Raw genomic sequence first — 26,492 nt, forward strand, 5'->3', positions numbered from 1 at the left:
GAGAGAGAGAGAGAGCCAGAGAATGAGTGAAATGGAAAAAGATTTTCCAATTAATCTAAGTAATTAAAGTAAAAGACCAAATACGAGCATCGAGACCACATGTCTGGCAATCCCTGACAAAAGCTGCAAAAGCCCCAAAACATCTGCAACAAATCAATTTGCAGGAACTTTTCTATTGTGTTTGCAACTATTTTTATTGGTCGCTTTTGGCCTTACTCGGCTTTGCCATTTTAGCCAAAAAGTCTGGACGGCAAACTCAGTCACCCACCCACCCATACTCACATACACACAAACGCACAAGGATGTTAGTTTATCGATTTACTTTTCCGATAAATTTTCAAAAGCATAGCGCACAAAATGATTGCAACAACAAGATGGCAACAACAAGAAGAACAACCACCAATAATAAAACGAGAAGCGGGCAGCGGAACAAAACTGAACTAAATTGAAGTGGCTGCCTAACCCATAACCATGTGGCAACCCAAGTGTAGGGTGTCTTGTGTCTGATATCAAAGGACTTTAAATCAAAATTCAATTACACTTTTCATTGATGCTCTCAAGACTTGGGCAGCAGCCACGGCCAAGTAGAAGTGCAAGTGGAAGTGGAAGTGGAAGTGGAAACGGAAGGCGGAAGGCGGAAAACGAACAAGCTTGAATCTTTCACCTGTGCGTTATAGTGAAAATCAACAGCAACCAAACTCTAGAAGTATATTAACGACTACGTCATATCCTGTGGAAAATTCACACGGAAGTAAAGTTTGCAAGTTTATTGAAAAGTTTTCTCGCAGCAGCTCGTTTTTATAGATAATTATTTTCAAGTTTTTTGTCGGCACTTTCGTCTTATCTTTAGAGTCTAGACTAACATTTTTCTTTGCAACTTTATAGGGTATAACAAAAAGCGTGTCTAGTGTCCGACCAGCTGACATTGAGTTCAGTTTTCAGCATTCAGTTGTCAGCTTTCCATGCATATAACTTTTCGAGTGCTTTTGTTGGCTTCATATGCTCAACATCAACATTGAGTTATTTTTTGTTGCTCTAGCCTGTGTTCAAAGGGTATATTACGTTATTCGGGAAACTAGAATTTAAGTAACAAATTAAAGAAGCTACTTCCGACTCTTCAAATTTTTACTCATCCATCCGTTCGTTTATTTCTTTCAACATAAGAGCTATATACTCTAAATTTATTAAATCGACTTGTTGAATATGCATTTGGTAATTCGATAACTAGTTCTTGAATTTAATCACGGTTCTGAGTTCTGTGCAGCGCTCAACAATATAAAACAGCTTAAAACTTTGTGACATATGTATATATAATATCTGAATACAAATTATATAAAACAGTTACATCACGATTTTATATGCATTACACATTTGTTGCCAGATTAGACATGTCGGACTTTGCAGATCATTTATTGAAAACCTTTAATGTTTTGTATTTTTTTTAAATCATCTTGACATAATCATCTACTGCTTGGGGCGTATGAGCATCTTAACTTCTTTATAGGGGGTCGTATTGCACTGTAGAAATTTGGTTTGTCTGTGATTTAAGTCGCTGCACAAGAAATCAAAATTCAAATCAATGAAATTTGTGTTTTACCTAAAAAATAATCAATATTTACCACTTAAAACAATTGTTGAACCACCAGCCGCTTCTAAATTGTTTCGCACAGTTGAGTCTTTTATTGAGATCATTGTCACGATCGAATGTTGAGAATTTCATGTTTCGATGATATTTTAGAAAATCATCAGATGAATTCAATTTAGTTTTACCCAAGCTTAGTGCGTAACCATTATCTTCATCAGATACTTTAAAATCGTCGTACCAAACAAATTTTTTACTGTCATATTTATCAACCAAATTCACATAGAGTTCTTGAGTCCGCAAACTCGTCAGAAGATGTATTTTTTCCAAACCCAGGAAAAAATCACTATTTAAGGAGCCGAATCCATTGCGATACGTAGTCCAATTTACATTAAAATCCAGGGATCCTCCAATCCGCTGTTGTATAACTAGCCATCCAGGCCCGGCGATGTGGTTATCACATAAAACATCGAAAGCTTCTAAGCCAGATAATCCTATTTTAAACTGCCCAGAAGAGCCTCTAAACGGAATGCAATTAGAAGGACTAAAAATTTCCAGTGTTCTATTTAATAGTTGAGGGCTTAAATGATCTTTATCTTTATTATTATTCTTCTGAATTGTTTTTCGATATTCTGGGCCATTCTGAAGTGTCGAAATAATTTGATCTTTTTCCAGCAGACTAAACTTGAGTTTCTTTAATTGAACCCCACAAATTTCCAAATTTTTAGATTCATCTGCTAATCGGCGTTGACATTTACCATGATTTTCTATTTCAATATAATTTTCTAATTGTAATTCTGATGTATTTTTATTGTTTATAATAAGTTTTGCAATTTCTTCATTCTTTTGAAGAAGACTAGAATTTAGTTCCTCCAATCGAACTTCTAATATTTCTAGCTTGAAAGATTTGGTAGCTAATTCGGTCTTACAATTGTCATAATTCTCAATTGATTTGGAATTTACAGATAAATTAACAATAATCCGGGTTTGAAAATCGATCTGAGATCGCAATTGCTTTATCAATGCTTCCTGGTTGACTAACTTTTTTCTTAAGCTGTTTATGAGTGTTTCGTTTGATTTCTTTTGGTGTAATTCCTTTGGTATTTTTTCAAGAGAAACTTTCATATTCTGGAACAGATAATGAATATTCACGTTTAATACATATTTTTCACTTTAAATGTTTACTTTTACCGGGTCTACTGTAGCTGCAGAGATCACGAGTATTTCATATAGTATTGATATGAAAACTGCATTTATTAAAATTAGTCTCATTTTGAGATTCACAACTGATGTCAATCGAATGAAGAAGAGAACTGAATGAAGAGGCTGACTTGACTCTCGCATTCATATTAAATGAAATATATAATAAATATAATATATGTATATATAACTTAAGTATATTAGTAGGAAAGATAAGCCACAACATTTCAGTTCATTAAGTCGGATTACTCGTATTTTGAAAGACTAGGGGGCTCCAGTGTACTGCTGCGTATAAACTACAGTAAAACTTTCCTTAAAGAACGCGCTATTGTGTGAAAACTTATTGCGTTTTGTAAGATTTTCACTGTAAATTTTACTTTATACTCTGCAGACTATACAGCTGACGAAAATTCGATGAAAAGAGTTTGCAAAGTACCCGCCAAAAAAGTGAAACTTTTTTAACAGATAGCTTTGTTAAGTGTAGCCCTTTATTAAGCGGACACTTTTTGTGCTATGATCGATTTGGTTTTAATAAATATTTAACTTATTTGGTGGGACAACAGTTGTGCGTGCTCGTTCAATAGAGATTTCACTGTATATATTTTCTTATTATTATTATTTCTTGACTCGCAATCACAAAACAGAACAGACTTTCAAATTCTACGCTAAACATTTTTGAATGATTATTGTCGTTAGAATTCATATAATACTGATAAGCAATAATAGCATTTTAATGATCTATGAGTAATAAATTTTTTACAAACAGCTAAAAAATACGATTTTTGTATGTTAAATATGGACACACTTTTCAATAAAAACAAATAGAATTTATGTGTGTAATTATTTATGTTTATTAAAATTATCAAAATTATATTTTTTACTCTATGGTAAATTTTTAATGTAATACTATATCAATATACCAAGTATATCCTTTTGTATATTTTAAGTATCTTTGTTGTATAATTATTTGATATCTTTTAGAGATAATACAGCATGTTTTACTTTTATTTGCAATGAGTAGGCAGTATCTCACAGTCGAGCACATTCTACTATGCCTTTCTTATTTGTTTCGTGATACCGCTACCAAAATTCTAAAATAACTGATCACAATTTCCTGGTGAATAATTTATCAGTTATTGCTTCGCAGTCATCGAATAATTTGCGAGTGTAAATTTAATTTGGCTGTTGTTAGTGGTAAACAAATTTATAATTTGTAGAAATGCATCAAATAATAAAATTGATTAAAATAAATGCGTTAATATAATGGACAGATTCAAAATGCCTTAGGAGCTGGGTATCTTGCAGTCGACTACTCTCAACTCGATCGCTCCTTGTTTTTATTTTTGGTTTTTCGGTTTTTCGGTTGCTTTGCACCCGCCTACTCTGAAATGGAACATTTGAAACTCGTCAATTTGTTTGATATGCAAACAAGAAAATCGCCGTCATGTCACATTTGCATAGTAAAGCGGCAACACAATGCCGTCAAAATACACACAAACACACACACATTTCCCCCCACCATCTACAACAATATATCGAAAATGCAACGTCAGTTCGAAAATTAACTCAACTCAAAGCCAAACAAAGTTTCGCTCCGTATGCAGCTCAGCTGAGGTTCCTTTTTTTCGACTTGTGTGTTTCTGGGCAACTTACAGCACACACAAATTTCAATTACGTTGCACATGGCATACATATTGAGGGGAATGTCGAGAGTTTTGGAGCAAGGGGCAGACTATATCGAGCACTTACAACAACTTATAAATAGCCGCAGTCTGTGCAAATTTTCACATTAATTAAATTTTAGCGACGACGACAACACACACACAGACACACACAACAAAACAAGAAGCAAAGCTGAGAGCATAAACCCAAGAAAATAAACTAAAAATGAGACAAAAAGAAAAAGACGAAAAACGAAAACTGCGACGATGTCGACGGCGTCAACGACCAACACCGTTGACATATTGAAGGAAAACGACAGATTTAGTACATAATATATAGACAACATATATACAGACTTATAGGCAAGTGATGCCATGGACTAGGGTTGAAATAAGTTGTAGCTAAATACCGAAACAAATGGCGAGAATTTCATAGATACAAATTAATCTGTCTGCATTGAAATTTAGAAAACAAAGTGACATTTCTTAAACTATTTGAACTCAATTTTAAAATCCATTACAAAAAAAAAAAGAACAAGAGCATCAAAAGTATCTTTCAGATACAAATACTTGTAGTTAAATAGGGATTAACATATCGAGTATTTCATAGATACAAATTAATCTATATGCTAATCTCCAATTTATTCAATATGGATTTTAAAATTAATGAATTAATTAACTAACTATTCGAAACATATTTTAATATCCTTTAGAAAAATATTAAGCACAATCATTGAGCATACTTTTTTTCTAACAAATGTTATTATTATAATTAAATCATAGATTACAAATTAATTTATAACACTGGCTGCTTTGGCCTTTGGCTAGTATTGTAACCAATACTTTAATTAAATTGTATTGAAATAAGTTGTAACTAAATAAATTTCACAGATACAAATAAATTGATCTTTTTTGTAATATATAAATGAATGAATTGGTCTTAAACCTATTCGAAATAAAATTTGATATTCATTACAAACAAAACATCAAAAAACAAATTTTTCTTTTAGACTAGCTTGAAATAAGTTGAAGCTGAAAAGCGAATTAAATTGAAATTGCTTTTTTTAATTATTTTATTTAAAAACTGAACCTTTAAAACTCTTTTTCAGTTACAAATACTTCAATTAGATATTGTATCCATATTCAAATACTATTGCAATACTAATGAAGACCTTTGTAATCGCATTTTATTCTACTTGATGCTAAACATTTCTCTTTCTATTGTCACTCGAAGGGATTCATTGCGCACCACGAGCGCGACTATCAAGATCCACTTATCGAGCTGCATAAATATTTGTGCTAAGTGCGCGAGGGCAGCACTTGAAGAGCGAAAGTTTCCAAGATGCTGCCAGCCCTGTGACATCTACAGTGCGAGAGATGCCGACGAGTTTTACTGCTTCGCTACACTGCACAACACTACACTACACAACACCGCACTACAGACGTCCCGCAACCCGCAATCTGGCAACTCAAGCGAGGGATCGGCTGACAGCCAGCCACTGCATTTGGCATTGCGTTGAGAATCCGTTGGCCGAGCCACTCGTCTCGGTCCCAGCCGATGAGGAGGCACTTACAGTGCCAACATTGTCGTTGCCACTCGCCACTCGCCACTGATGTCGCTTATTTTTAGCTGCACTTTTTCTTCTATTCTTCATTTTATTTTTGCTGTTGTTGCTGCTGTTGTTGGCTTTTCCACAGCGCCTTACAATGCTGAGCGAAAATATGCGACAAAAAATATATATTTGCTGTAATTATTTTTGATTTGGCAAAATCTGCATGAACCACCAACATTTAGAAACGCATAAAAGATTGTTAATGTAATTGCACAGCCAGAGCAGCCAGCGAAATATCTGATATTAAGTTGAACATTACGAACAAGTTGGCAATTTTTGTGAGTGGCATATTAAAATGGGCTAATTGGGCATTGGAAACAAGTATGACAAGTATTATGATGTCATTTATTTATTATTCAATTATGAACAGTTTGATGTGGAATTTTTCAACGAAATTAGACAAAAGCTTTCGAAATATATTTGTAAGAAAAACCAGTAAATACTATATTTACTTAATATTAGCAGAAAATTACAAACACATAATTTAAAAATGTTTAAAATGAAAAAGAAATTTATTTTGTAAATTTATTTTGAATGTAAAATTCTTGCAATTTCAATTAACCAAATAGAATTAGACGGGAAGATTTTGAATTTGTTTTATGGAATTTTCATTCAATTTGAAAGCGAAAATATTATAGTATCTTACCAATATTTACCAATATATATATTTTCTAATTATAATTTTAGGTAATACCAGCAAAGAATATGCTCATTTGATTTTGGAAATGAAAAAAAAGTCTTTAAGGCGATTCTATTAAAAATATAGATTTTTTTTAAGTAACTGTATAGAAAATTCTTATGAAGTTCATTTTTCTTGCGATACGAAAATAAACAAAGCCTTTCCAATTATATTTTTGAGAAAACAATATATTAATTTGTTATTGTTGGAAATAAGTGTTGTCAATATAATATCCTTGTGGAAATATTATAGCCGATTAAAAGTTGACGATCAAAATGTTGAATACATTTTTTACCAAAAGTTGATTAAACTTTCAATCTTCAGATACAAATTGACTTATGTAAATGGATGTAATGAAAAAGTTTCAGAATTAATACACATTTGAAAATTATTCAATTTAACCAAATGCTTCACACTCATTTTTTTGTAATTCCGCAGACACTCGTGCATAATAAATAACTAAGCATTTCTCTAGAAGAAGCTGCTAGAAGTTGAGAAACCTCAGTTTAAATGAAACGCTGCGGTTAGCTCACCTCAAGCTGTAGCTGAAGGAAGCTTTGTCTATCTACCTGCCTCGACATCGACATCGACATCGACAACGACCACAGCCAATCGCTGTTTCCTCGAAAGTTTTAATGAAGCCCGCCTGCAAGCGATTGCCAAGCATCAATCTCTGTGCGCCGTGTTCTCTGTTCTGTGGTGTGAGTGTGTATGTGTGTGTGTATGTGTGTGTGTATATATATTGATGGAGATTGCTTAGCGCTAATCAAATTAGAATTCCGAGCCGAAGCAACGGAGCACGCACACACACCTTGAGTGGATATTATCAGCGAACTGCTTTTTGCGGTCAACCAAAGTTTGACGAAGGCAACGTCTTGGATATTACTTAACATTAATTATTTGGCGCCCCTGTGTTGAGCATAATATTTATTTAAAATTTTAATGAGCAGGCGACAGAAGTCGAGTCGAAATGGGTTTCAAAGTTGTTGCTGCTGCTGCTGTGGTTGCCTTGACAAATCGCAGTGGTGGTGGCATGCCACAATATATTGCCAACTGGTGCGGTTTTGCAGCAGCAACAATAAATTCAACAGAACAAAACTAAAACAGCAGCAGCAACATCACGAACAGTAACAACCGAAGAAGCAGCAATGTTGCGTCGCAGTGCCAGCTACTTAAGTGCAAAAAATGTAGCATACTTTTTTATTATTTTTTTGCTGCACATGCAGGAAAGTCGGCATGTGATTGATGTGACGTGAAGTACCAGAGCGAGGAGAGAGAGAGAGAAAGAAAGAGAGGGAGTGAAATGTGAATGGGCTGTGCAGGAAAAGCAGCCAAAAACGTTTTCAAACATGGAAGCACAGCTTACATGCTCTTTACATGGCCATTAGATATATCATAGAAGAAATCTCAGGGAATAACAAAAAGCTCAGCGATAAAAGTTTTCTTCTTGGAAAGAAAAACAATGTGCTTGTCGCTTGATTCCTAGGATTTAACATGATATATTGAACATATTTGACTTTTACCTTACTTTTTGATTGCATAGCCAAAAGATATGTGCGTGGAGAAAAGAAAATGGTTTTATATTTGCTCTTACAATTAGCAATTGATTAGTTCTTTTTCGTTTTTGTTGGCACACATTTCAATCCAATTACTTCCACTTTTCACCAACAGTTCGCCAAATCTTTTTGTTTGCCTGCCAACCCCAAAGGAATATAAATTTCGCAATGTCATTAGCTACAATTTTAATTTTCCACTCGTTTGACATGGCAACGACAGTTCAACAAAAACAAAAAAAAGCAAATGAATGCAAACTCTTTGGGGAGATGCATATCTCTTTGCAGTTTTCGGAAGGTCTTCGACGGCTGTCAAAGAAGTAACAAATAAAATGAGAAAAAATATAAAAAAAAAGAAAATCAGCAAAGTGCGCAAGAAGCAAATCAAAAGATGTGCATGCCAAATGTAAAAACAAAAAGCAGCAAAAAAGAGGAAAAAAAATCAAGAGTAACGCGAAAGAGAAGAAGAAAAAATGGAAAAAAGTAGAAAGGACAAATGAAAAGAAAAGGATTTCGTGCAGGAAGCGATGCAATTTTTTTTCCTCTCCACTTTTTATGTTGAGGGGGCGAAGTGCAAGCAGCATTGGCCTGCCAGGGACAGCACGAAATTGGCCAATTTACATGCGTTTGTGCTTTTTAGCCAAGATGAAAAGGAGGATTGAACTTCAATTCCAAGTTCACAGATATGCATGAGTGTGTGTGTGAGTGTGAGTGAATGCAAAGTGGTATTGCAGATACTGCAACTCCCTCAGTTTTGCAGCTGCGTTCAAATGCCAGCAAAGAGTTTAAACCCAGCCAAGCGATGCACTCAAGTGGCATTAACCAACAGAGACAGCGCGATAGACAGATGGCTAAAGAGAAAGACAAAGACAAAGACAGTAGCAGAGATGGAGACGAAAACAGGAGACAGGAGACAGAAGACAGAAGATGTTACTCAGCATCTCGGGGATGCCGCAGACAACAATTTTGAAGCTGCTTCAATAAAACCGAAGGAGCAGCTGAAACCAGGTGAGCTACAAGTGCAACTTTCTATGGATTATTTACAATTTAAAAGCATTTTGTTAAAGTTCTGTGACAGACACGGCGTATGCGTAATGCCACTTAACTGACATTGTTGCTTACATTAGGCTAATGAGCTTATCGTACGCTACAAAATGTAACTAATGATGACTTGCGCTCAAATGTTTATTGTCTTGTGGCCTCTGCAGTATGTGCTGCGATACAGTGTGCCAGCTTATGTGCCGTGGCAACGACGACGGGTCGTATGTGTAATGCCTTTTTTTTTGTAAGGCAAATCAACCATTAAATTTTGTATGCTTTTAAGCAAAATTGCTACTAATGTGTGTGGCTTGATAACTAATGATCTGCGCTGAGATATTTATGTTTAATTTTCAATTTGCAATATTGAAAATATTTAAAAATAATTAAATTTATTTTAAAGCGATTTTTGGGTACTTAATTTTCTAAAAATATTTTGAACAGCTGCTATTAAATTTCGTATTGAGATATAAATGTAATATTGAAAATATTTTAATATAATTAATTAATTCTTAAACTTAGTAAAATACTTAATTTTGAACAAAATAACAGTTCAATTTGGTTGACTTTTAATAAAAGAAAAGTTGATAACTTATTATGCTAATTATTTTTAGCATTTGGAAATCTAAAACATTACGCAAATATCAAATATGTGAAACGATGACAATTATTTACAATGACTCTCATGTTAATTAAGTCACCAAAAAGTTATTTCCACTAGTTATCTCTCTGACCACTTAAAAATATGAAAACTCATCCATTAGACTTTTATATAAACTGCATAATGAACTCTCTCTCTCTCTCTCTTTCTGAATATATAATAACTTTTTTGCTAATTACATGTCGTATTAGAAAGTCATACAAAAAGTGAAAACCACACACTTGTCACATAAAATGAAGAGAAAAGAAAGAACATATATATCTCCAACAAAAAAAGAGAAATAAAAGGACACGTCAACGGCAGTCCGGAATGTAGTAGCGAGCGAGAAAAAGCATTTAACAATTTTGCAGGAACAATATTCAATTTCCGACAGTCTAATAAGTTTTTGGCTAGCACACACACACACACACACACACACAGATGAAACACTCTATGTGGCATGTAATAAGCCAAGTCCAACTGACATTTCTATCCATCTGTATATCTGTCTTTCTGTCTGTTAACTGGGGGTCTAGCTTTCTAGGCGAGTGTTTGTATAGCAAGCCGCCAACAAACTTCCATTACTCAAACCCAAAGGGCGACGCACATTTTCCTTTAATTTCCTTTTTAGTTTCAACGCCAACTTTCTCGTCACAAAATTTCGTGTTCATCCTTGCCACATTGCTCATCCTCATGCATAGCACTAAAAAATCCGTCAGCTTTAAGTCATGATGCATATCCTGCAACTTTAATGAATACCCACGAGGCTATGCAAACAAAAATGTAACGGCCAACGGGCCATATAAAATGCATTTGGGTAACTAACTTTAAACACAGCGAACGCGTTCATTTGGGAATGTAATGGCAGCCCCCTCTTCCTCCCCTCTCTCCACCCACAACTCTTTAGTTTTCTCTTGACTTTTCCACCCACAATCCGCCAAACGTTCCGAATGCCATGGGACAGAGGTAAGAGCATACGGAATAGCAGGTGCAGAGGCACAGCCACAGTTCATGGCGAAAAACGAGGGAAAAACAAAAATGAAAATAGTAATAGAGTTGAGGGATTGTCAATGCCCCGAACAGCTCGATAGCGGGTAAGTAGCTTTATTAGCATAAGTTCATGCATGAGCGAATGTCGTGATAAGAGCTGTTTTATTGAAGCAAGCGAATCACGCATAAACGTTGTAAAGGAGCTTACAGGATTTAAGTACTTCCTGAATTTGACATATTTGTGAATATCAAGAATTCTACTTTGTCGCACCGTTTCAGGATGTTGCAAATTCTAAATGCAATATTTATGATTATGTGTGAATATTTCTGAATGTACATAATTCTTTTTATTTGAACCATTTTAGAATGTAACAAATTCGATGATACAATATTTAGATCAACAGCTTTTTATGGCATTATTAGACCTTAGTATTTTATAGCAAGGATCTAAACTATATTTTACAACACTTATCAAGAGAGATATGATATTTGGAGCGCTGAAAGGAATCTGTAATTAATCCTGTAGCATATAAATAATATATATTCTTTTAATGACAACGATTTAAAAATATGTCTGTGAAAACTACTTATTTCAGTATTTGAATCAGAAGTCATAGAAATTCTTTAGTAACAGCTTTACTCACAAAATATCGAAGCACTTCTTTGATAATAATGAACAATGTTTTGTTTTAAATAAATTCATTTTCACACTAAAAGAAAGCAAGTTGAAAGAAAACGTATTTTATGCTTCTCTAACAACAGGACTTCGAAAATATTCGAATATTTTTAAAATAGCATGCAGAAATACCTTTTAAAAATAAATAAGCGCATTTCGCATTTGGAATTCATTGTCGAATAAATAAACAAATTGATATAAACGAATAAAATTAAAGAGATGCGAATACAACAAAACGTTGCTTCCGTATACACAAAAATAAATTAAATAAAAAAATATATTTCTCTTCGCTTAAGCTTTAAATGCATTAAAACACTGAGTAAACGCATTCGGAAATTCACAATCGATAGCCGCATAAACGTGGCAGCTATTTGCGTGGCTTTAAGTAAATACATCATGTTGCAGGTTGCCTGGACTTGTTCGTTGGTAGACAACCAGACAGACAGACATACAGACAGACTGAATGGAGGACTGACTGACTGTCGGACTGACTGATTGACAGACGGTTTGTCTGCCTTCTGGTAAAGTCTACGGCCAATGCAAATAGTTAGGCGCAGACTGTGAACTGGATACGTATCGGGATTGGAGTGTGGCACGGGATTGGAGATCAAGCTCATCGCAACATTGCGGTTGCGTTGTCCACCTTCCCTCTCGCACCCACGACGAATGCCATGGAAATGACAGACGATGTAAAAGAGTTCATTAATATTGCAAGGTGGACTGACGACGACGACGACGACGATGAGACGAGTAAAACAGAATGAGTGAATACGGAATGTGCAGAGCGGAGAATGAGGGAACGCAATGAGGACAACACACACACACACACACATTTTGACTGTGCGCACAATTATTTTGTAATTTGTCATATTTTTGTAGGCCTCGGCTCACGTCACAGAATGTCACAGAGCGGGAGCGACAAAAACATGATGTGTGCCGGTGGGGGCAGGGGAGGGAGGGGGAGGACGCCGCCTACACGGGGAGGCGCCATTGTCCAAAAATTTTCAAGTAGCAAAGTCTCGGGCTCAAGTGGCTCGACGGCCTACTAAATAGGAAATGCAGGCTTGCTATGCAACATCAGATGGCCATGGGGTAGCATGGGGGTGGGGGTGGAAAGGGGATGTTGTATCCTACCAACCAGCTGCATAATTGTTTGTATTTTACGCTTTACATGAAAGCTAAGCAAATCTTTTGTTACACTGTCTACAGCAACAAGGCAGCCCCTACAAGCTATCCGCCATCCCCTTCCCCATTCCCATCCCCCAACCCCAATCATCTGCCAACCCTTCTTCTTGCTGCTGCTGCTTTTGTTGGCCTTACGCTTTGTGTGCATATTCTAAACATGGCGGCGCTTGGCTTGACTTGGCTCGACTCGGCTTGACTTGGCTTGGGCTCGACTAGAGCTCAACTTGGCGCTTGGCGCTCGACGCTCGGCGCTTGGCGCTTGGCGGCTACCTCAACCTACTTTCGGAGCCAGACTGCGTCGCCGCCATCGTTAAGACCTTAATAGTGCCTACCCCTACACCCCTACCCCCTTTTCACCCCCCCAAAGAGTGTGCACCCAGTCAACAGTGAGGCAGTCAGTCAGGCAGTTTTGTTGTTGTGCATATTTACCTAGCCTGCTCTTCTGCGTCCACATCATCAGCAGCATTTGCTTACCGCCCGGGTATAAGACCTATGGCATAAAGCTGGAAGTGTGTTTAAGAAATTCCTTTGATAGCTTCATTAAAATATAGACTTATCAAAAGAAAGAAGTTTGGTTTTGCTTACAGTGCAAATTCAGTATATTAAAAGACTATTTTCATACTAGAAATTAATATTTAGTATATTAAAAGAGAATTTAAAAAGTGAAAATGAAAGTGTAGTACATGAAGAGACTGTTTTCATACTGAAAATGAAAATTTAGTATATTAAGAGACAGTTTTCAGTGAAAAATTCAGTATATTAAAATACTATTTTCTTATTAAAAATTAATATTTAGTGTATTAAAAGAGAATTTTAAAAGTGAAAATTAAATTGTGGTACATTAAGAGACTGTTTTAATACTGAAAAGGAAAATTCAGTACATTAGGAGACAGTTTTCAGTGCCAATTCAGTATATTAAAAGACTATTTTCATACTAGAAATTAATATTTAGTATATTAAAAGAGAATTTCAAAAGTGAATATGAAAATGTATTACATTAAGAAACTGTTTTTATACTGAAAATGAAAATTCAGTATATTAAAAGACTGTTTTCATACTGAATATGAAACTTCAGTATATTAAAAGACTTTATCTACTATATATTAAAAACGTAGAGCTTCATTCTTTTATTAAGTCTAAAGACTTATAATTCATATGTTTAAATATAAATACTTTTTAAGATAACCTTTTGTTAAATTTAACTGCTTAAATACAAAAGTTGCAATGTTTAAATTCTTTCATTTCAACTAATTTTTCCCACATTTTCTTTAGAGTATTTTGACTTCGCTACGAATAAGATATTTACGGTTATATGTACATATATCATCCGTCATAATTTTCATATGCAGCAGTTTGTCCACGTGCTGCCCCGCCTCCCCCCGCTCCCACCCACAGTGCCTACAACCCTTGTCCGTTTCTTTGGCTAGCTTTCGTTCTGCTTTTTCTTTCGTTTTATTTTTTTTTTTGTTTATTTTTCACTTTTTTTTCTTTTTTTTTTGTTAAATTACATGCACACATACACAGTCAAATATTTATTTAAAACTTATGCCCGAGGCCTTTCATTACTGTGCACGTAAAAAATATATTTTTGTTCTGTTTTCTGTAGTTTCATTATTTTTCATTTTTATTTTACTTTTGCTATTTTCACTGTGCAAATGTGCGGCATGTTGCTTTGTGCTAGCTGTTCGTCTTCTCTTTTTTCTCTCTGATATTAAGTACATTTTTCTTTTTTGTTTTATTTTCTATTCACTATGCTTTGTGTGGGTGGGTGTGTGTGTGTGTGTTTTCTCTCTGTCAAAATCTTTGCTTAGTTAATTTACTTGCCGTTACGCCAAGTTCTTTATTCCCTCATTTCCATATTTTCTAGTGTCTAGCGGAGTTATAATTAGTCATCCTTGCTCTCCCTTTATGTGTGTTCTCTATGTGTGTGTATGTGTGTGAGTGTCCTTGTCTGGACCCATTGTCCTCTTTGATGGAGAACAATGCATTATGACGCAACGAAGCCGAAGCCGAAGCCGGAGCAAAGTTGTTGAACATTTAATGGGATTTACTCACCGAATTGCTTTAAATTACATTGCTCCAGCGCCTGGAGACTATCGGAAGCATCGAGTGGCGAAAAGAAAATGGGAGCAGGTCAAAATGTTTGCCATCTAAAGAAGCTCACTGAACAGGAGCAGCCAAAGCAGAAAGAAGTAGCTCCTGGCCAGTCCTTAGTCCGCACAGTCTCTTGCACAATGCATGCCATTAATTAAAAATGTATTCGATATCGGGCTGATAGACTTTCATAAAAAACCAATCAAACGAGAACTATTTAATGATGTTCAGAAATGAATATTGCACAGCAGAGCTATGAGAAAAACAAGTTCAATGGGGGAGCGACTTATTGACTTTGAGCTATGCTGTAAATAACTTTCAGATAGCCAAATACAAGTGTCGAAAGTAATATAGTAAAATATAAATATTTAAATTAAGTGATTGATTGAATTTTTAAATATATCAAATGAAGTGCTTGATTGCATTTGCATTTTTATTATCACAAATAAATCATTTGCGATATTTTTGTACCATAATTGAAAATTTATTGAATCAACCCTGCGTATACTTAATGGGTTATGGAAAGATGCTTTCCATTTATTACTACTTACTTTCCATTTATTACTATATTACTAATTATACAAACTTAAAATACTATATAAAAAAACCTTTTAAGGAACACTTGAAATATAATCTTCAAAGTGTTTACAATGAACTTGGAATCATTATTTTTGCTTAACAATTTCCTTTTAAAGCTGGAGCGAAACAAAGTTAAGTATCTTTTATTCTTGCTTTCGAACTATGTATAGTATATGAAAGCAGAAGTTTAGCCAATTACGCTGCATTTTATGCTTCAATCGACATAAAATTCCAACAGTTTAATTAGATAAGTAAATAAGAATGTCCTAATTATAATAATTATAATAAACTGACATCGTTTTTAGCATATTATATTTAAAGTTGTAAAAACGTGCAAATTGTGTAGAATTTATGATGTGATTCACAATCAATAAATATTTTTATTATTGTGGGTTAAATATAGTGGATAAGCTCAATATGAAATTGGACCATTTTTGATTGGATATAATAAGCTAAATAATGTACATATAAATATTGACAGAAAAACTCACCTGTCGCAACTGACATTTATTTATTTTATTTATTGGTATTTGTTTTCTGGTATTTTTGGTTGTTCCTCTGCAAATTGTGACGCTAATCGAATCAACGAGTTTTGCGTTTAATTATAAATTCTTTGGTTTAGTTTTCTGATTGGTTTTTGGTTATTGTTGACTGTTGATTGGTTTCGTTATTAGCCAGCCAGTCAGTCAGTCAGCCAGTTAGTCCAAGCTCGTGCGCTGATGATTTTGGGCGCCAAAGTACAGTCAGAATGCACTCACACAAATGCACACGCATACACACACTCACATAAACACACGCTTACGCTGTTTACACTGCTCTCTCTCTCGCTCTCTCGTTTACTCACTCGCTGCTCGCTATCTGTCTCTCTGCCGTGTAGAAGAGTCACGGGCTCGTATTTATTATGACGTTTGTTGCGGTTTGGCGGCGTCGTCGTATGTCACTTTGTCACTGTGCGTGGGGAGGGAGGGCGCAAGAGTTGGGCGGCAGGTAATTAATGCAGTTTGTTGTTTGTTGTTTTGGGCGCACGACACTTATTCGACTGCAATTGGATATGCAGGATGTTAAGCGGCGAAAAAGAGTTTTTGGTTTATCGGCTTGGTTGTCGATTCTTGTCAATTGGTGTTGTTGTTGTTGTTGCTGTTGTTTTGATGATTGTGATGTGATGTGAAGCGCATACAGGACACACACAACTTGACTGAGCGAAACTGCACAAATAACTGAATTGAAATTATGCCGCACCGAGGCAGCCTGAGTAAGGGCAACACATCTCTGCTGTGGCACAGTGGGGTGAGAGACAGCAAATTTGCCATTTACTTATTTTCAGACGAAATCGGCAACAACAGCCAAAAAAAAAAAAAACTAAAAAAAAAAAATAAACAACAACAATGTGCAGTTGGAAATGCACTTGAGTGCATTTTAATTGATTTTTTTTCGCATGCACTTTTTCCCCACTCTGAGCGTGCGAGAGCAAAAGAGAGAGAGAGAGAGAGAGCGGTATCCGTGTGGCTTACTCGTTTGTTACATGCGGCGTATGCGTAACATTTACAGTTGCATTCTACACGCATCTTATTTTGAGTGAGTTTTTCCGCTGAGTGAGTGAGTTTTTTTTTTTGTTGTTGGCTTATTGTACGCTACAAAAACATAAAGAGATCACTCTTTCGTTGGCTCGTTCTAGGTCAATTCTCTCATATATTTCAAGTTTTAATTAGCCGCTTTATTTTCAATTTCGACAGCTGCCCCAAAGGGAGACAACAACAACAAAAAACAACAACAACAACAGCAGCAGCAGCAGAGGGCCACAACAACAAATAAATAAAGTTGCTGTGGCAACAATTTTTTAATTAATTACATGCAAAAATCCAAACCAAAATGAGAAGCCCACGCTTGAGTGTCGAGCTGGTCAAACAATTAGCATTTTTTTTTTTACCAATCCAACAAACAAAAAAAAACTGTGTAATGAAGTTGCTGAAGGATGCTCTCCTTGTGTTCCGGCTAGCTGCCACCCTCCTCTCTATCCGCCCCCCCTCTCTCCCGCATATAGTAGAAAAACTTTTTAATATGTAAAGTGTTTTTAAGGGGCCCGCAACGTTTTTGAAAGGTGAGCAGCAAAATATAATGTGCTTCACCAGGTAGGCGGCAGAGGGTCGAAGAACCAACGGGGGAGAGGCGAGAGAGGAGTGGGAGAAAAAAACCATTTAAGTTGAAAATTTCCATTCAGACAGATGGAAAATTGTGTCAGCTTTTGGCAGTTGACTCTGATTGTTTTTTTTGGCCCCAAACAAATGAAAAAGTTACGGGCCGCACTTGCAAAACTCTTTGGCTACAACAAAACTTAAAAACATAAAAGACATTCGTTCTGCTGCAGAAATTCAACAACGTAATTCAACAAAAAATGTTTGTGCATGATAACTGTATTTTAATTGTAATATTTGTACAATGTTGAAGCCTGATTTCAGTAGATTGCAAAGGCGTCTGATGTCCAAACCTCTTCACAAATACTTTCAAAGGAATTCAGAATTTCACTTTAGAGATTATTGTATTTTTACTTAATAATGTCTAGGGATGGACAAAATCTCTTTGAATTAAAAACATGTAACAAAAGGGTAATGGAATCCCTAATTTCCATTCTTGAGGATTATAATAAACTGTCTTCTGTTCTATGTTCTTCTTTTCAAACAATATATCAAATGAACTAAGTTTGAAATAAAATTTGGAAGTGAATAAATACATAACTAACTCTACAAGTACTTTTTCAATTAACTTTATAATAACTTTATAAACTTCGTATTACTTGTATATTGATTTATTTTTATATATTTTAATCAAATCTTACTAATTACTTTGATGAAACATATATGTATGTATATTGAGAAATCATATGCACCATGCGGATTTTCTTGCAGTTGTATAATTAGGATTTAATTTAATTATTAATAATCATTTAACGAAAGTATGCTGAAAACAAGATTTATACCACACATTCAAACAGGGCACAAAATAAAGTTAATTTTTAAATGATTGTGTACTCTAAGAACTAAAGAAAAATGTAATTCAACAAAATTTATTTATCAGATATTTTTCTGATCTTTTATGTAGATCATTTTAGAGATACTGATACCATGATTTATTTGTATAACTTTTGTGTATGATTCAAATTGAGATTTGTCTTTCAAATTTTATAATAAAAATAAAACAATGAACCTGTTTTTATTTTTTTTAATTTAGTAAACAACAAAACAGAGTTACTGCATAATTAAAGTTATTAAAATAGAAGACTTTTCTTTATTTGAATATATTTTATACAAATTATAAACGTTACAGTATATTATATAATTTTTTTGTTGCCTGAAATATATTTGCAAATTTTGTGTAACTCTTTATGTTAATGACCTTAATGTTATATCATCATTTAATAATACGAAAGATCTTCTGTAAAATACACTGCAACAAAACGCAGGGCCTACACAAAGATAGAGCTATAATACAACTACATATAAGCAAGGGAAACAGGGTGTCTGCAGTCGAGAAGCATAGTTGAGCTGAGACATGCGCATAGCAGAGGCGACTCAACTGAAATGCACTCAAATCGCAAAGCGGCAACAACAATTTCATACAACACCTGAAGCAGTGTAATGCAACAGCAACAGCAACAACAACAACAACAGCAAAAGCAACGAATGCAATTGCAGACAGGCAAGCAGCAAAAACAAAATGAGAGGGAGAGAGGCAGAGGGAGAGAGCGAGAAAAGGTAGAAAAACACAAACGTCAGCTGCATACTCGGAGAATAGAGCTTAAGGCACAAAATGGCATTGGAGTGAAATGCTAACCAACAACAAAAACAACGACGACAACAACAACAACAATCGCAATGTGCTATATGAACGATACAAAATTGTCGCTATAACGTTTTTCTCGTTTTTTTTTTTTTTTGCTATTGTTGGCCAGTGTAATAACACACACTAGCACACAATGCATTGGGCTAGATTTAAAAATTTATGAATGAAATTTTGTACACATTTTGTGCACAAATTTGCAAATGTGTGCACAGTGTGAGCTATGTGTGTGGGTGTGGGTGTGTGTGTGCACAACAAAAATTGTCAAAGTTTTGTGAGTTGTATTTTTAAGTGCAATTTGTCAACGTTCCAGGAAAATTCCTCAAGATTCCGTGCGATGTACTTTTCAATAACGTCAGAGTCAAAGCAAAAGGAAATGAAGGAAAATTTCAAATTGACAGTAGAATAGATGACAATCTAGCAGAGAAAATAATTTAGCAAATTGGCCAAGCTATGTATATGAAAAGGGAGAAAACTGTAACAAAAAATATATTCGATTTAATACAAATGATTATTTGACTTGATTTTTTCCAGCTTGTTAAATTCAATAATGCAAATGTAAAGCAAAAACTACAATTCAAGTTAAACACAAGTCAATTATTAATAATGAGAAAACAAATTGCTGTAATGACTAAATAATTTCTTGCCAAGGTCCTTGATATTGACCGTAGACCATCTCCCAAAGGTGCATGAACTAAATTATTATTAATCTCTTAATTATCAATAATATGCCGTCGCACTCACAGAACTAACAAAATAACAATTATGGTTAGAAGTTATCAACGAACATGTGCGGCAATCGAACCCAAGCAAAACAAATAAAAATCCTTCACAATGAACTCGAATTGCATTGAAAAACCCCGAAAATCATTTATAATTATCTCTAGCAGTCTATATAGTGTGTGGTAAGTTTTAATTGCTTCGACAACTGACCTCATTTGAAGGGCGTTGTTGTCCATTGACCATACGGACTATTGGACCTCAAAGAGTTAGAAATCAGAAAAAAATCAAAACACCCCATCTATATACATGTAGGTAGGTATGTATATATTTTTAATGTCATGTCATCAAATTGTAAGGTTAATGACTGTGTTTAGGCATTAAAGCAGTGGCAGACGATGGTGAACCCCTAAAGCCATGATTTTAAATGATTATTAGGTAAACAAAGCTGTTCTGAGTCATATGATAAGTATTCTAGACAACTCTACAATTGAATTTTCAATTGTTATGATTTTTCCCATTTTATGAAATGAATCATTTAATTTAAGTATGCTTTATATGGTTCTAAATCATCTAATTTATTTGTTTTATTGTATAAACTTTCCTTCATTAGTGCAAATAAATAATATGATTCATAAAATTAATGTCATTTCACATTTTGTTTTCTAGCATAAACTTTCCTACACTCATTTCGGGCCTATAGGGTATAAACAATTGTTCCCATTAGAACCATTTGTAGTATTTAAACTATTTACTGGTGTATCTAAATATTTTCATTTTTTGTTTGTTGTTGTCAATGAAATGCTAATGAGCTCATAACAATGTAATGAAAGTGTTTACATGTGTAAAAATTGCTCATACGCAATGTGAAGCACGCTCCAATGAGCAAACAATACGAAAAACTGAAAACAACAACATTGAACATTTGATGGGTGAACGATTAGGCGCCATTAACAATGGTTTCATATCAAAATTATAATTCTAGCTTGGTGTATGATGTATAAAAACGACTAGTACTCTGGATTGATATTCAGTGCTCAGTGGAATTTCAGAAAGATTTAACACGAGGAATATTAGTAAAAATATGCCGTTCACAAATAAAATAACAATTCGTGGCATTTGGCTGTGCTGGGCCGTTGTTTTGGCAACATTGATACAGTGTCAATTGGTGGAATCTCAATACAGTACCTATCCATACTTTGGAGCCCAGGGAGCGGGCGCTGGAACTGGATACGGAGGCTTGTATGGCAATGCCTATGGATACGGATATGGCTATCCACAGTATTACGGTTATCCGGCCTACGGATATACATACCCGGCCTATGGCTACCCTGGAGGGGGCTACGGTAGCTATCCTAGCTACGGCTATCCAGGTTACAGCTATGGTTATCCCTATGGCAATGGCGTTAGTGAGTATATCGCTGCTCTTTCCAAAATACATTAAAGTTATGCGAATGGTTTGAATTAGTGTTTTGGACCTGTTATTTCTTATAGATACCGCTTTCGCGAGCAGCAGTGGAGGATTCGCTACAGCAAGTGCGAGTAGCGGAGGCGGAGGCTACTATGGTTAAGAGCAGAACTGGATAAATATTTAGGTGTATTATTTACTTAAGTATTAAGTTTTTAAGAATAGCTGATGTATATAAATAAAATAATGAAATAAATTGTTTATGAAAATTTATATTTTATTTTATTTCTAAAATTGATTTCAACGGTAACTGACTTTTAAGCGCCATAATTCAAAATATTAAAACAAAAATCGGTGTTGATAAGTGTCAAAGTATCGTACATACATATATCGATACTTTATTCTCAGGTCATCGCAGAATTTGAAAATATCGCCGGCTGTATAAAACAATTTATCGATATTTAAATTAAGTCATGGCAAATTGACAAGGATAGGGACACAAGTGAAAAATAATAATTCTTCTCATAATTTCTAAAACTGTCGTTGAGAACGTTGAATTGTTCTTCTGCTAATGCAAAGCACCAAACCATCTGCTTATTCTCTTCGAATCACAGCGCTTAAGTCTAGCGGTATCGATAGCAGTCAGCTGTTCAAGTAATGAATATTTAAAATTTGGCACAAGCATCCACACATACACACACACACACACATATATACATTCGCTCTCATACATTTTAGTCTAACGGATGGATACATAGAAGGTAGTCTCGCTAAGGCCAAACAAATACACGGACCGCGTATCTCTCGTTCGCCACAACAAATCAAAGTAAGCAGCTATTTATTGCCAAAAAAAATAAATAAATAAATAATGCAGCAACCTTTAAAGTGAAAAGTGACGACAATATATAGTATATAATTAAACAAGTATCCATACAAAAGCGAAAGGTAGCACAAAAACATAACATTGCGTAATGGGGGACTACATACAACAAAACAAATGCCAAACTGGCTGCATTCAAATTGTGCCCGTGTGTGTGTGTGTATCTGGCTGCAGCCGAGAGTCGTTGATTCATTTTGCGCATGTTTTACTTGGCCTCAAAAACTTGTGACCATTTGTTGCCGTACACACACATGACACACTTACTATAAAATTGTAAATGTATGCGCTTAAATTGCCGCCCGCCTATTGGTAAAAATCAATTAACCTGCACACAGACAAACAAACACTTAGAATCTGTACCGACAAGCACGTACACAACACATAATTTGATATATGTATGTAAGTTTGTTTGTTCGTTATACTATACTCGACATACATAAGCTTATGAGAATTAGTACAAAACAATAGCATTTTTCAAAAGTGCTTACTTACTATAATTCCACTGGGGTGCTTTTGTGCTACGTTCTCTTTCTGGCGCGCACTCTGTCTCGCTTTAGCCAACCCTCGTCAAGCGAACACGACGCGCAGCTTTCTCCTTTCCTCCTGTTCGTTTTCGGCAATGGGAATTTTCCACAGCTGCTGCCGCCGACACTGCAAAAACAGCTGATGCTTGTCAAAAAAAAAGTAGTTTCGCCGCTACGTATACATTGCATAAGTGCGCATGTGTGTGTACGCTTCAAGCTTCGCACGTTTACACAACACTTGCCCAGTTGGCATTTGCTGCTCGCACGAGACGTCGTAATTGTAAATAGATAGATAGTACAATAAATAATACGTATACGTCTGAGACACTAGATTAAATAGTTTGCAATTAGTAATAGTAGTGTTTCGTTATCGCAATTTGCTTTCTGTGGGTGTGTCATCGCTGCTATCGCTCACGTTTGGCGTCTTATCAACATATTCAAATTCAAATCACGCGATTTGTAGCAGAGACCCCCCAATGAATAGTCAAGGTTGCTGATATCACGTTAAATGGAACTAATGAAATGCTATTTTTTATGTTTTCGTTGTCTCTGTGTTATCTCACAGCACTCATCGAAATTCTAGTGAAGCAACAGTAGAAAGACAGGCCCCTCTACACATCAAAATTACCATTCCCAGTACTCCAAGATGTTGCGATTCATGCGTAATGCGAATGCGGGCCTTGCTGTCCAACAGAGCGCCATTAAAAGGTATATTAACGTCATGTTTTTTTTTTACCAATTATGTAATATGTATGTTAATCATTCTTAACATTCTTTCAGCTGTGTGCGCAGTCTGGGCAGCGTTGTCCACAGTCCCAATTTGAAAGACGTGTCCGTTGCCAATGAACCCATTTTAACGTATCGCAAAGATTCAAAAGAGCGCAAAGCTTTACAGCAGGCACTGAAAACAACCGCAGCGAAATGTGAGGAAGTGCCCATTGTGATCGGTGGCAAGGAGTTTAAGACGGATCAGGTGGTGCATCAGGTGATGCCGCACGATCATCAACACAAACTGGCCAAGTTCTACTATGCGGACAAGAAGCTCCTGGAGCAGGCCATCAAAACGGCAGTTGAAACGCAACCCAAATGGGATCGTGTGCCTTTCGATGAGCGCCTAAAGATTTGGGAGCGTGCTGCCGATTTGATGGCAGGCAAATATCGTCAGGAATTGAATGCAGCCACCATGTTGGGCCAGGCAAAAACCATCATTCAAGCGGAAATCGATGCCGCTTGCGAGCTCATTGATTTTATACGGTAAAAACACTTAATACTGCTTGTTGACCTTTTGCACAAAGCCTTAATCATTTGTTTGTCTTGGCAACAACAGCATACACGCCTACTTTCTTAAGGAATGCGTCAAGTATCAGCCCATCAGTGAGAACCTAAAGGTCACCAAGAATTCAATGCGTTATCGTGGCATTGATGGTTTCATCGCTGCTGTCAGCCCATTCAACTTTACGGCCATCGGTGGCAACTTGGCTTACACGCCAGCCTTGATGGTAAGTTGACATTTATATATATATATATCGGTTATATGACACAGCTAAAGTACAGTCGTAAGCAAAAAGTTCAGTGCAGTTTATATGTATTATCATTTTAGTTATTTTTTGTTTTAACTTTTTCCTAACATCAAAAAACGGTTTGTAAATAAGCCTTAACAGCATTATTTCGAATCGCTCTTAAACTGTGATTTATTTTACTTCAGCTCAAAGATAATAAATATTGCATGTAAGCAATTCCATTAACTAGCAATTTTTTAAATGATATATAATCACTTGCATATAAATTCAACAGCAACTTAATGTAACATATAACCGATATTTACTGAAATATATACTCTACTTATCGAGTCTGACATCATCTCTTGCAGGGCAACGGTGTGCTGTGGAAACCCTCGGACACTGCTCTCCTGTCCAACTGGCGCATTTTCAATATTATGCGCGAAGCTGGCTTGCCCGATGGCGTCGTTAATTTCGTGCCCGCTGATGGCCCCGTCTTTGGTGATACAATAACCGCCTCGCCACACCTGGCTGCCATCAATTTCACCGGTTCGGTGCCGTACGTTTTCACTCTTTCTCCCCTATTATTGATTTTGATAATTGAAATTTTTGTTTTCCCTTTTTCTTTCGTGATACACAGGACATTCAGTCGCTTGTGGAAGCAGGTGGGCAACAATATTGACAAATACAATAACTTTCCGCGTCTTATTGGCGAGTGTGGTGGCAAGAATTACCACTTTGTTCACTCGTCAGCGGATGCGCAATCTGTTGTCACATCCACAATACGTTCCGCCTTCGAATACAGTGGACAAAAATGTTCCGCCTGTTCGCGTATGTATGTTCCAGAGTCTCTGTGGCCACAGGTAAACAATTGTCATTGATTTAATGATAGAAATTGAATTAAACTTTTGCACTTAAATCGACAGATCAAAGAGGGATTGGTAGCGGAGGCATGCAAACTGAAGATTGGCGATGTGCAGGACACTAAGAGCTTCACATCGGCTGTCATCGATGATAAAGCATTTAAACGCATTACTGGATACATTGAGCATGCCAAAAACAGTTCGAATTTGGAGATCATTGCTGGCGGCACGTATTCGGACAGCAAAGGTTTCTTCATCAATCCCACGATTGTGGTAACCAAGGATCCCAAAGATCGCATTATGACTGAGGAAATCTTTGGCCCAGTGCTGACGGTTTATGTATACAAAGAGAAGGATTTGTTTGATACAATGAAACTGGTGCATACATCAACGCAATTTGCCTTGACCGGCGCCGTTTTTGGCCAAGACGAGTAAGTATAAGACAGGAACATATCTCCAAATCGATCCCTATAATTATTATGATCTTACAGAGAGTTCATCAAGTGTGCTTTGGAGGAGTTCAAGACGTCGGCGGGTAACTTCTATATCAACGACAAGTCGACAGGCTCGGTGGTGGGACAACAGCCATTTGGAGGTGGTCGCAAGTCTGGCACTAACGACAAGGCTGGCGGTCCCCACTACATTCTGCGCTGGACATCGCCGCAGTCAATTAAGGAAACGTTTGTGCCCCTGCGTGATGTCAACTATCCCTATATGGAGGAGTAAGAAGTGAACTCGTGGAGGTGAAACTTTAAGAAAACGACAGGAATCTCATTGCATAAAAAGAAACAAAAACAAAAGGAAAACTACTCAAGCTATAAAAAGGATTATATATTATAATGAAAAATGTATATGTTTTTTGTTGAATTAATTTTAAAACTTGCACCCCTTCCACCCCACACGTCCCCCTTCCCTAGTTAACAGTTACGTACATACAAATATCGATGTAGTTAAATATTGTAACGAATCTCTGCTGTATTTTTGTCGCCTCGAATAACCAAATGACACGAAACACGTTGTAAATTGATATGCTGATTACATTTAAAATCTCACATACACAAAAAAAAACATAATGTAGATCGAAATATATATTATAAAATACCTACTAAATTAAATATGAGTGTAAAACAAATTGTGATTATTTAATTATATAATTTATAATTATCTGCTTACGTTTTGCTTTGTTGTTGTGTCATTTGCTGAAACTATAAAACGTACATATAGTTACTATGTATTGCAATATAAAGATAAACAAATTGCCCATGCATTATATA

The 26,492-nt window shown here is 35.7% G+C and overlaps 4 protein-coding genes across 5 annotated transcripts in view; 2 read left to right on the forward strand and 2 right to left on the reverse strand.

Annotated features, from left to right (window-relative positions):
* The window catches only part of LOC133846368 (poly(rC)-binding protein 3), a 120,753-nt gene extending 104,158 nt beyond the window's left edge, over nucleotides 1-16,595 (reverse strand). Inside the window, exon 1 of the mRNA XM_062281321.1 lies at nucleotides 15,982-16,595. The gene's annotated coding sequence lies outside the window, so the exon portion shown is untranslated. The remainder of the gene's footprint in view (nucleotides 1-15,981) is intronic.
* Nucleotides 1,232-23,185, reverse strand: LOC133846375 (fibroleukin-like). 2 transcript variants are annotated; one of them, XM_062281334.1, is made up of 3 exons: nucleotides 22,825-23,185; nucleotides 1,620-2,710; nucleotides 1,232-1,552 (listed from the first exon to the last, which is right to left on the reverse strand). In XM_062281334.1, exons 2-3 carry the CDS (start codon nucleotides 2,705-2,707, stop codon nucleotides 1,465-1,467), a joined length of 1,176 nt encoding a protein of 391 aa, XP_062137318.1. In that variant the 5' UTR covers nucleotides 2,708-2,710; nucleotides 22,825-23,185; the 3' UTR covers nucleotides 1,232-1,464. The 2 variants fall into 2 exon arrangements, with proteins under 2 accessions (XP_062137318.1, XP_062137316.1); XM_062281332.1 differs by lacking the exon at nucleotides 22,825-23,185 and adding an exon at nucleotides 2,774-2,882.
* Nucleotides 20,939-21,674, forward strand: LOC133845803 (prisilkin-39). Its single transcript, XM_062280374.1, has 2 exons — nucleotides 20,939-21,453; nucleotides 21,539-21,674. The coding sequence occupies exons 1-2, from the start codon at nucleotides 21,129-21,131 to the stop codon at nucleotides 21,613-21,615; spliced, it is 402 nt and encodes a 133-aa protein (XP_062136358.1). The 5' UTR covers nucleotides 20,939-21,128; the 3' UTR covers nucleotides 21,616-21,674.
* Nucleotides 22,115-26,043, forward strand: LOC133846371 (delta-1-pyrroline-5-carboxylate dehydrogenase, mitochondrial). Its single transcript, XM_062281329.1, has 8 exons — nucleotides 22,115-22,278; nucleotides 23,422-23,564; nucleotides 23,637-24,110; nucleotides 24,184-24,355; nucleotides 24,727-24,914; nucleotides 24,996-25,218; nucleotides 25,282-25,649; nucleotides 25,710-26,043. The coding sequence occupies exons 2-8, from the start codon at nucleotides 23,503-23,505 to the stop codon at nucleotides 25,942-25,944; spliced, it is 1,722 nt and encodes a 573-aa protein (XP_062137313.1). The 5' UTR covers nucleotides 22,115-22,278; nucleotides 23,422-23,502; the 3' UTR covers nucleotides 25,945-26,043.
* The last annotated feature ends 449 nt before the right edge of the window (nucleotides 26,044-26,492 follow it).

The sequence above is a fragment of the Drosophila sulfurigaster genome, chromosome 3 (assembly GCF_023558435.1).
Source record: "Drosophila sulfurigaster albostrigata strain 15112-1811.04 chromosome 3, ASM2355843v2, whole genome shotgun sequence".
Taxonomy (NCBI): domain Eukaryota; kingdom Metazoa; phylum Arthropoda; class Insecta; order Diptera; family Drosophilidae; genus Drosophila; species Drosophila sulfurigaster.

What these genes read in the sequence shown, in the direction of transcription:
- LOC133846375 (XM_062281332.1), bottom strand. Translation starts at nt 2,854, where the DNA reads ATGAGACTAATTTTAATAAATGCAGTTTTCATATCAATACTATATGAA. An exon ending in CTGCAGCTACAGTAGACCCG is followed by an intron (nt 2,711 to 2,773) that starts GTAAAAGTAAAC and finishes TATCTGTTCCAG; the next exon opens with AATATGAAAGTTTCTCTTGA. An exon ending in TTCAACAATTGTTTTAAGTG is followed by an intron (nt 1,553 to 1,619) that starts GTAAATATTGAT and finishes TTTCTTGTGCAG; the next exon opens with CGACTTAAATCACAGACAAA.
- LOC133845803 (XM_062280374.1), top strand. Translation starts at nt 21,129, where the DNA reads ATGCCGTTCACAAATAAAATAACAATTCGTGGCATTTGGCTGTGCTGG. An exon ending in TCCCTATGGCAATGGCGTTA is followed by an intron (nt 21,454 to 21,538) that starts GTGAGTATATCG and finishes TATTTCTTATAG; the next exon opens with ATACCGCTTTCGCGAGCAGC.
- LOC133846371 (XM_062281329.1), top strand. Translation starts at nt 23,503, where the DNA reads ATGTTGCGATTCATGCGTAATGCGAATGCGGGCCTTGCTGTCCAACAG. An exon ending in AATTTCACCGGTTCGGTGCC is followed by an intron (nt 24,915 to 24,995) that starts GTACGTTTTCAC and finishes CGTGATACACAG; the next exon opens with GACATTCAGTCGCTTGTGGA. An exon ending in CAGAGTCTCTGTGGCCACAG is followed by an intron (nt 25,219 to 25,281) that starts GTAAACAATTGT and finishes TTAAATCGACAG; the next exon opens with ATCAAAGAGGGATTGGTAGC.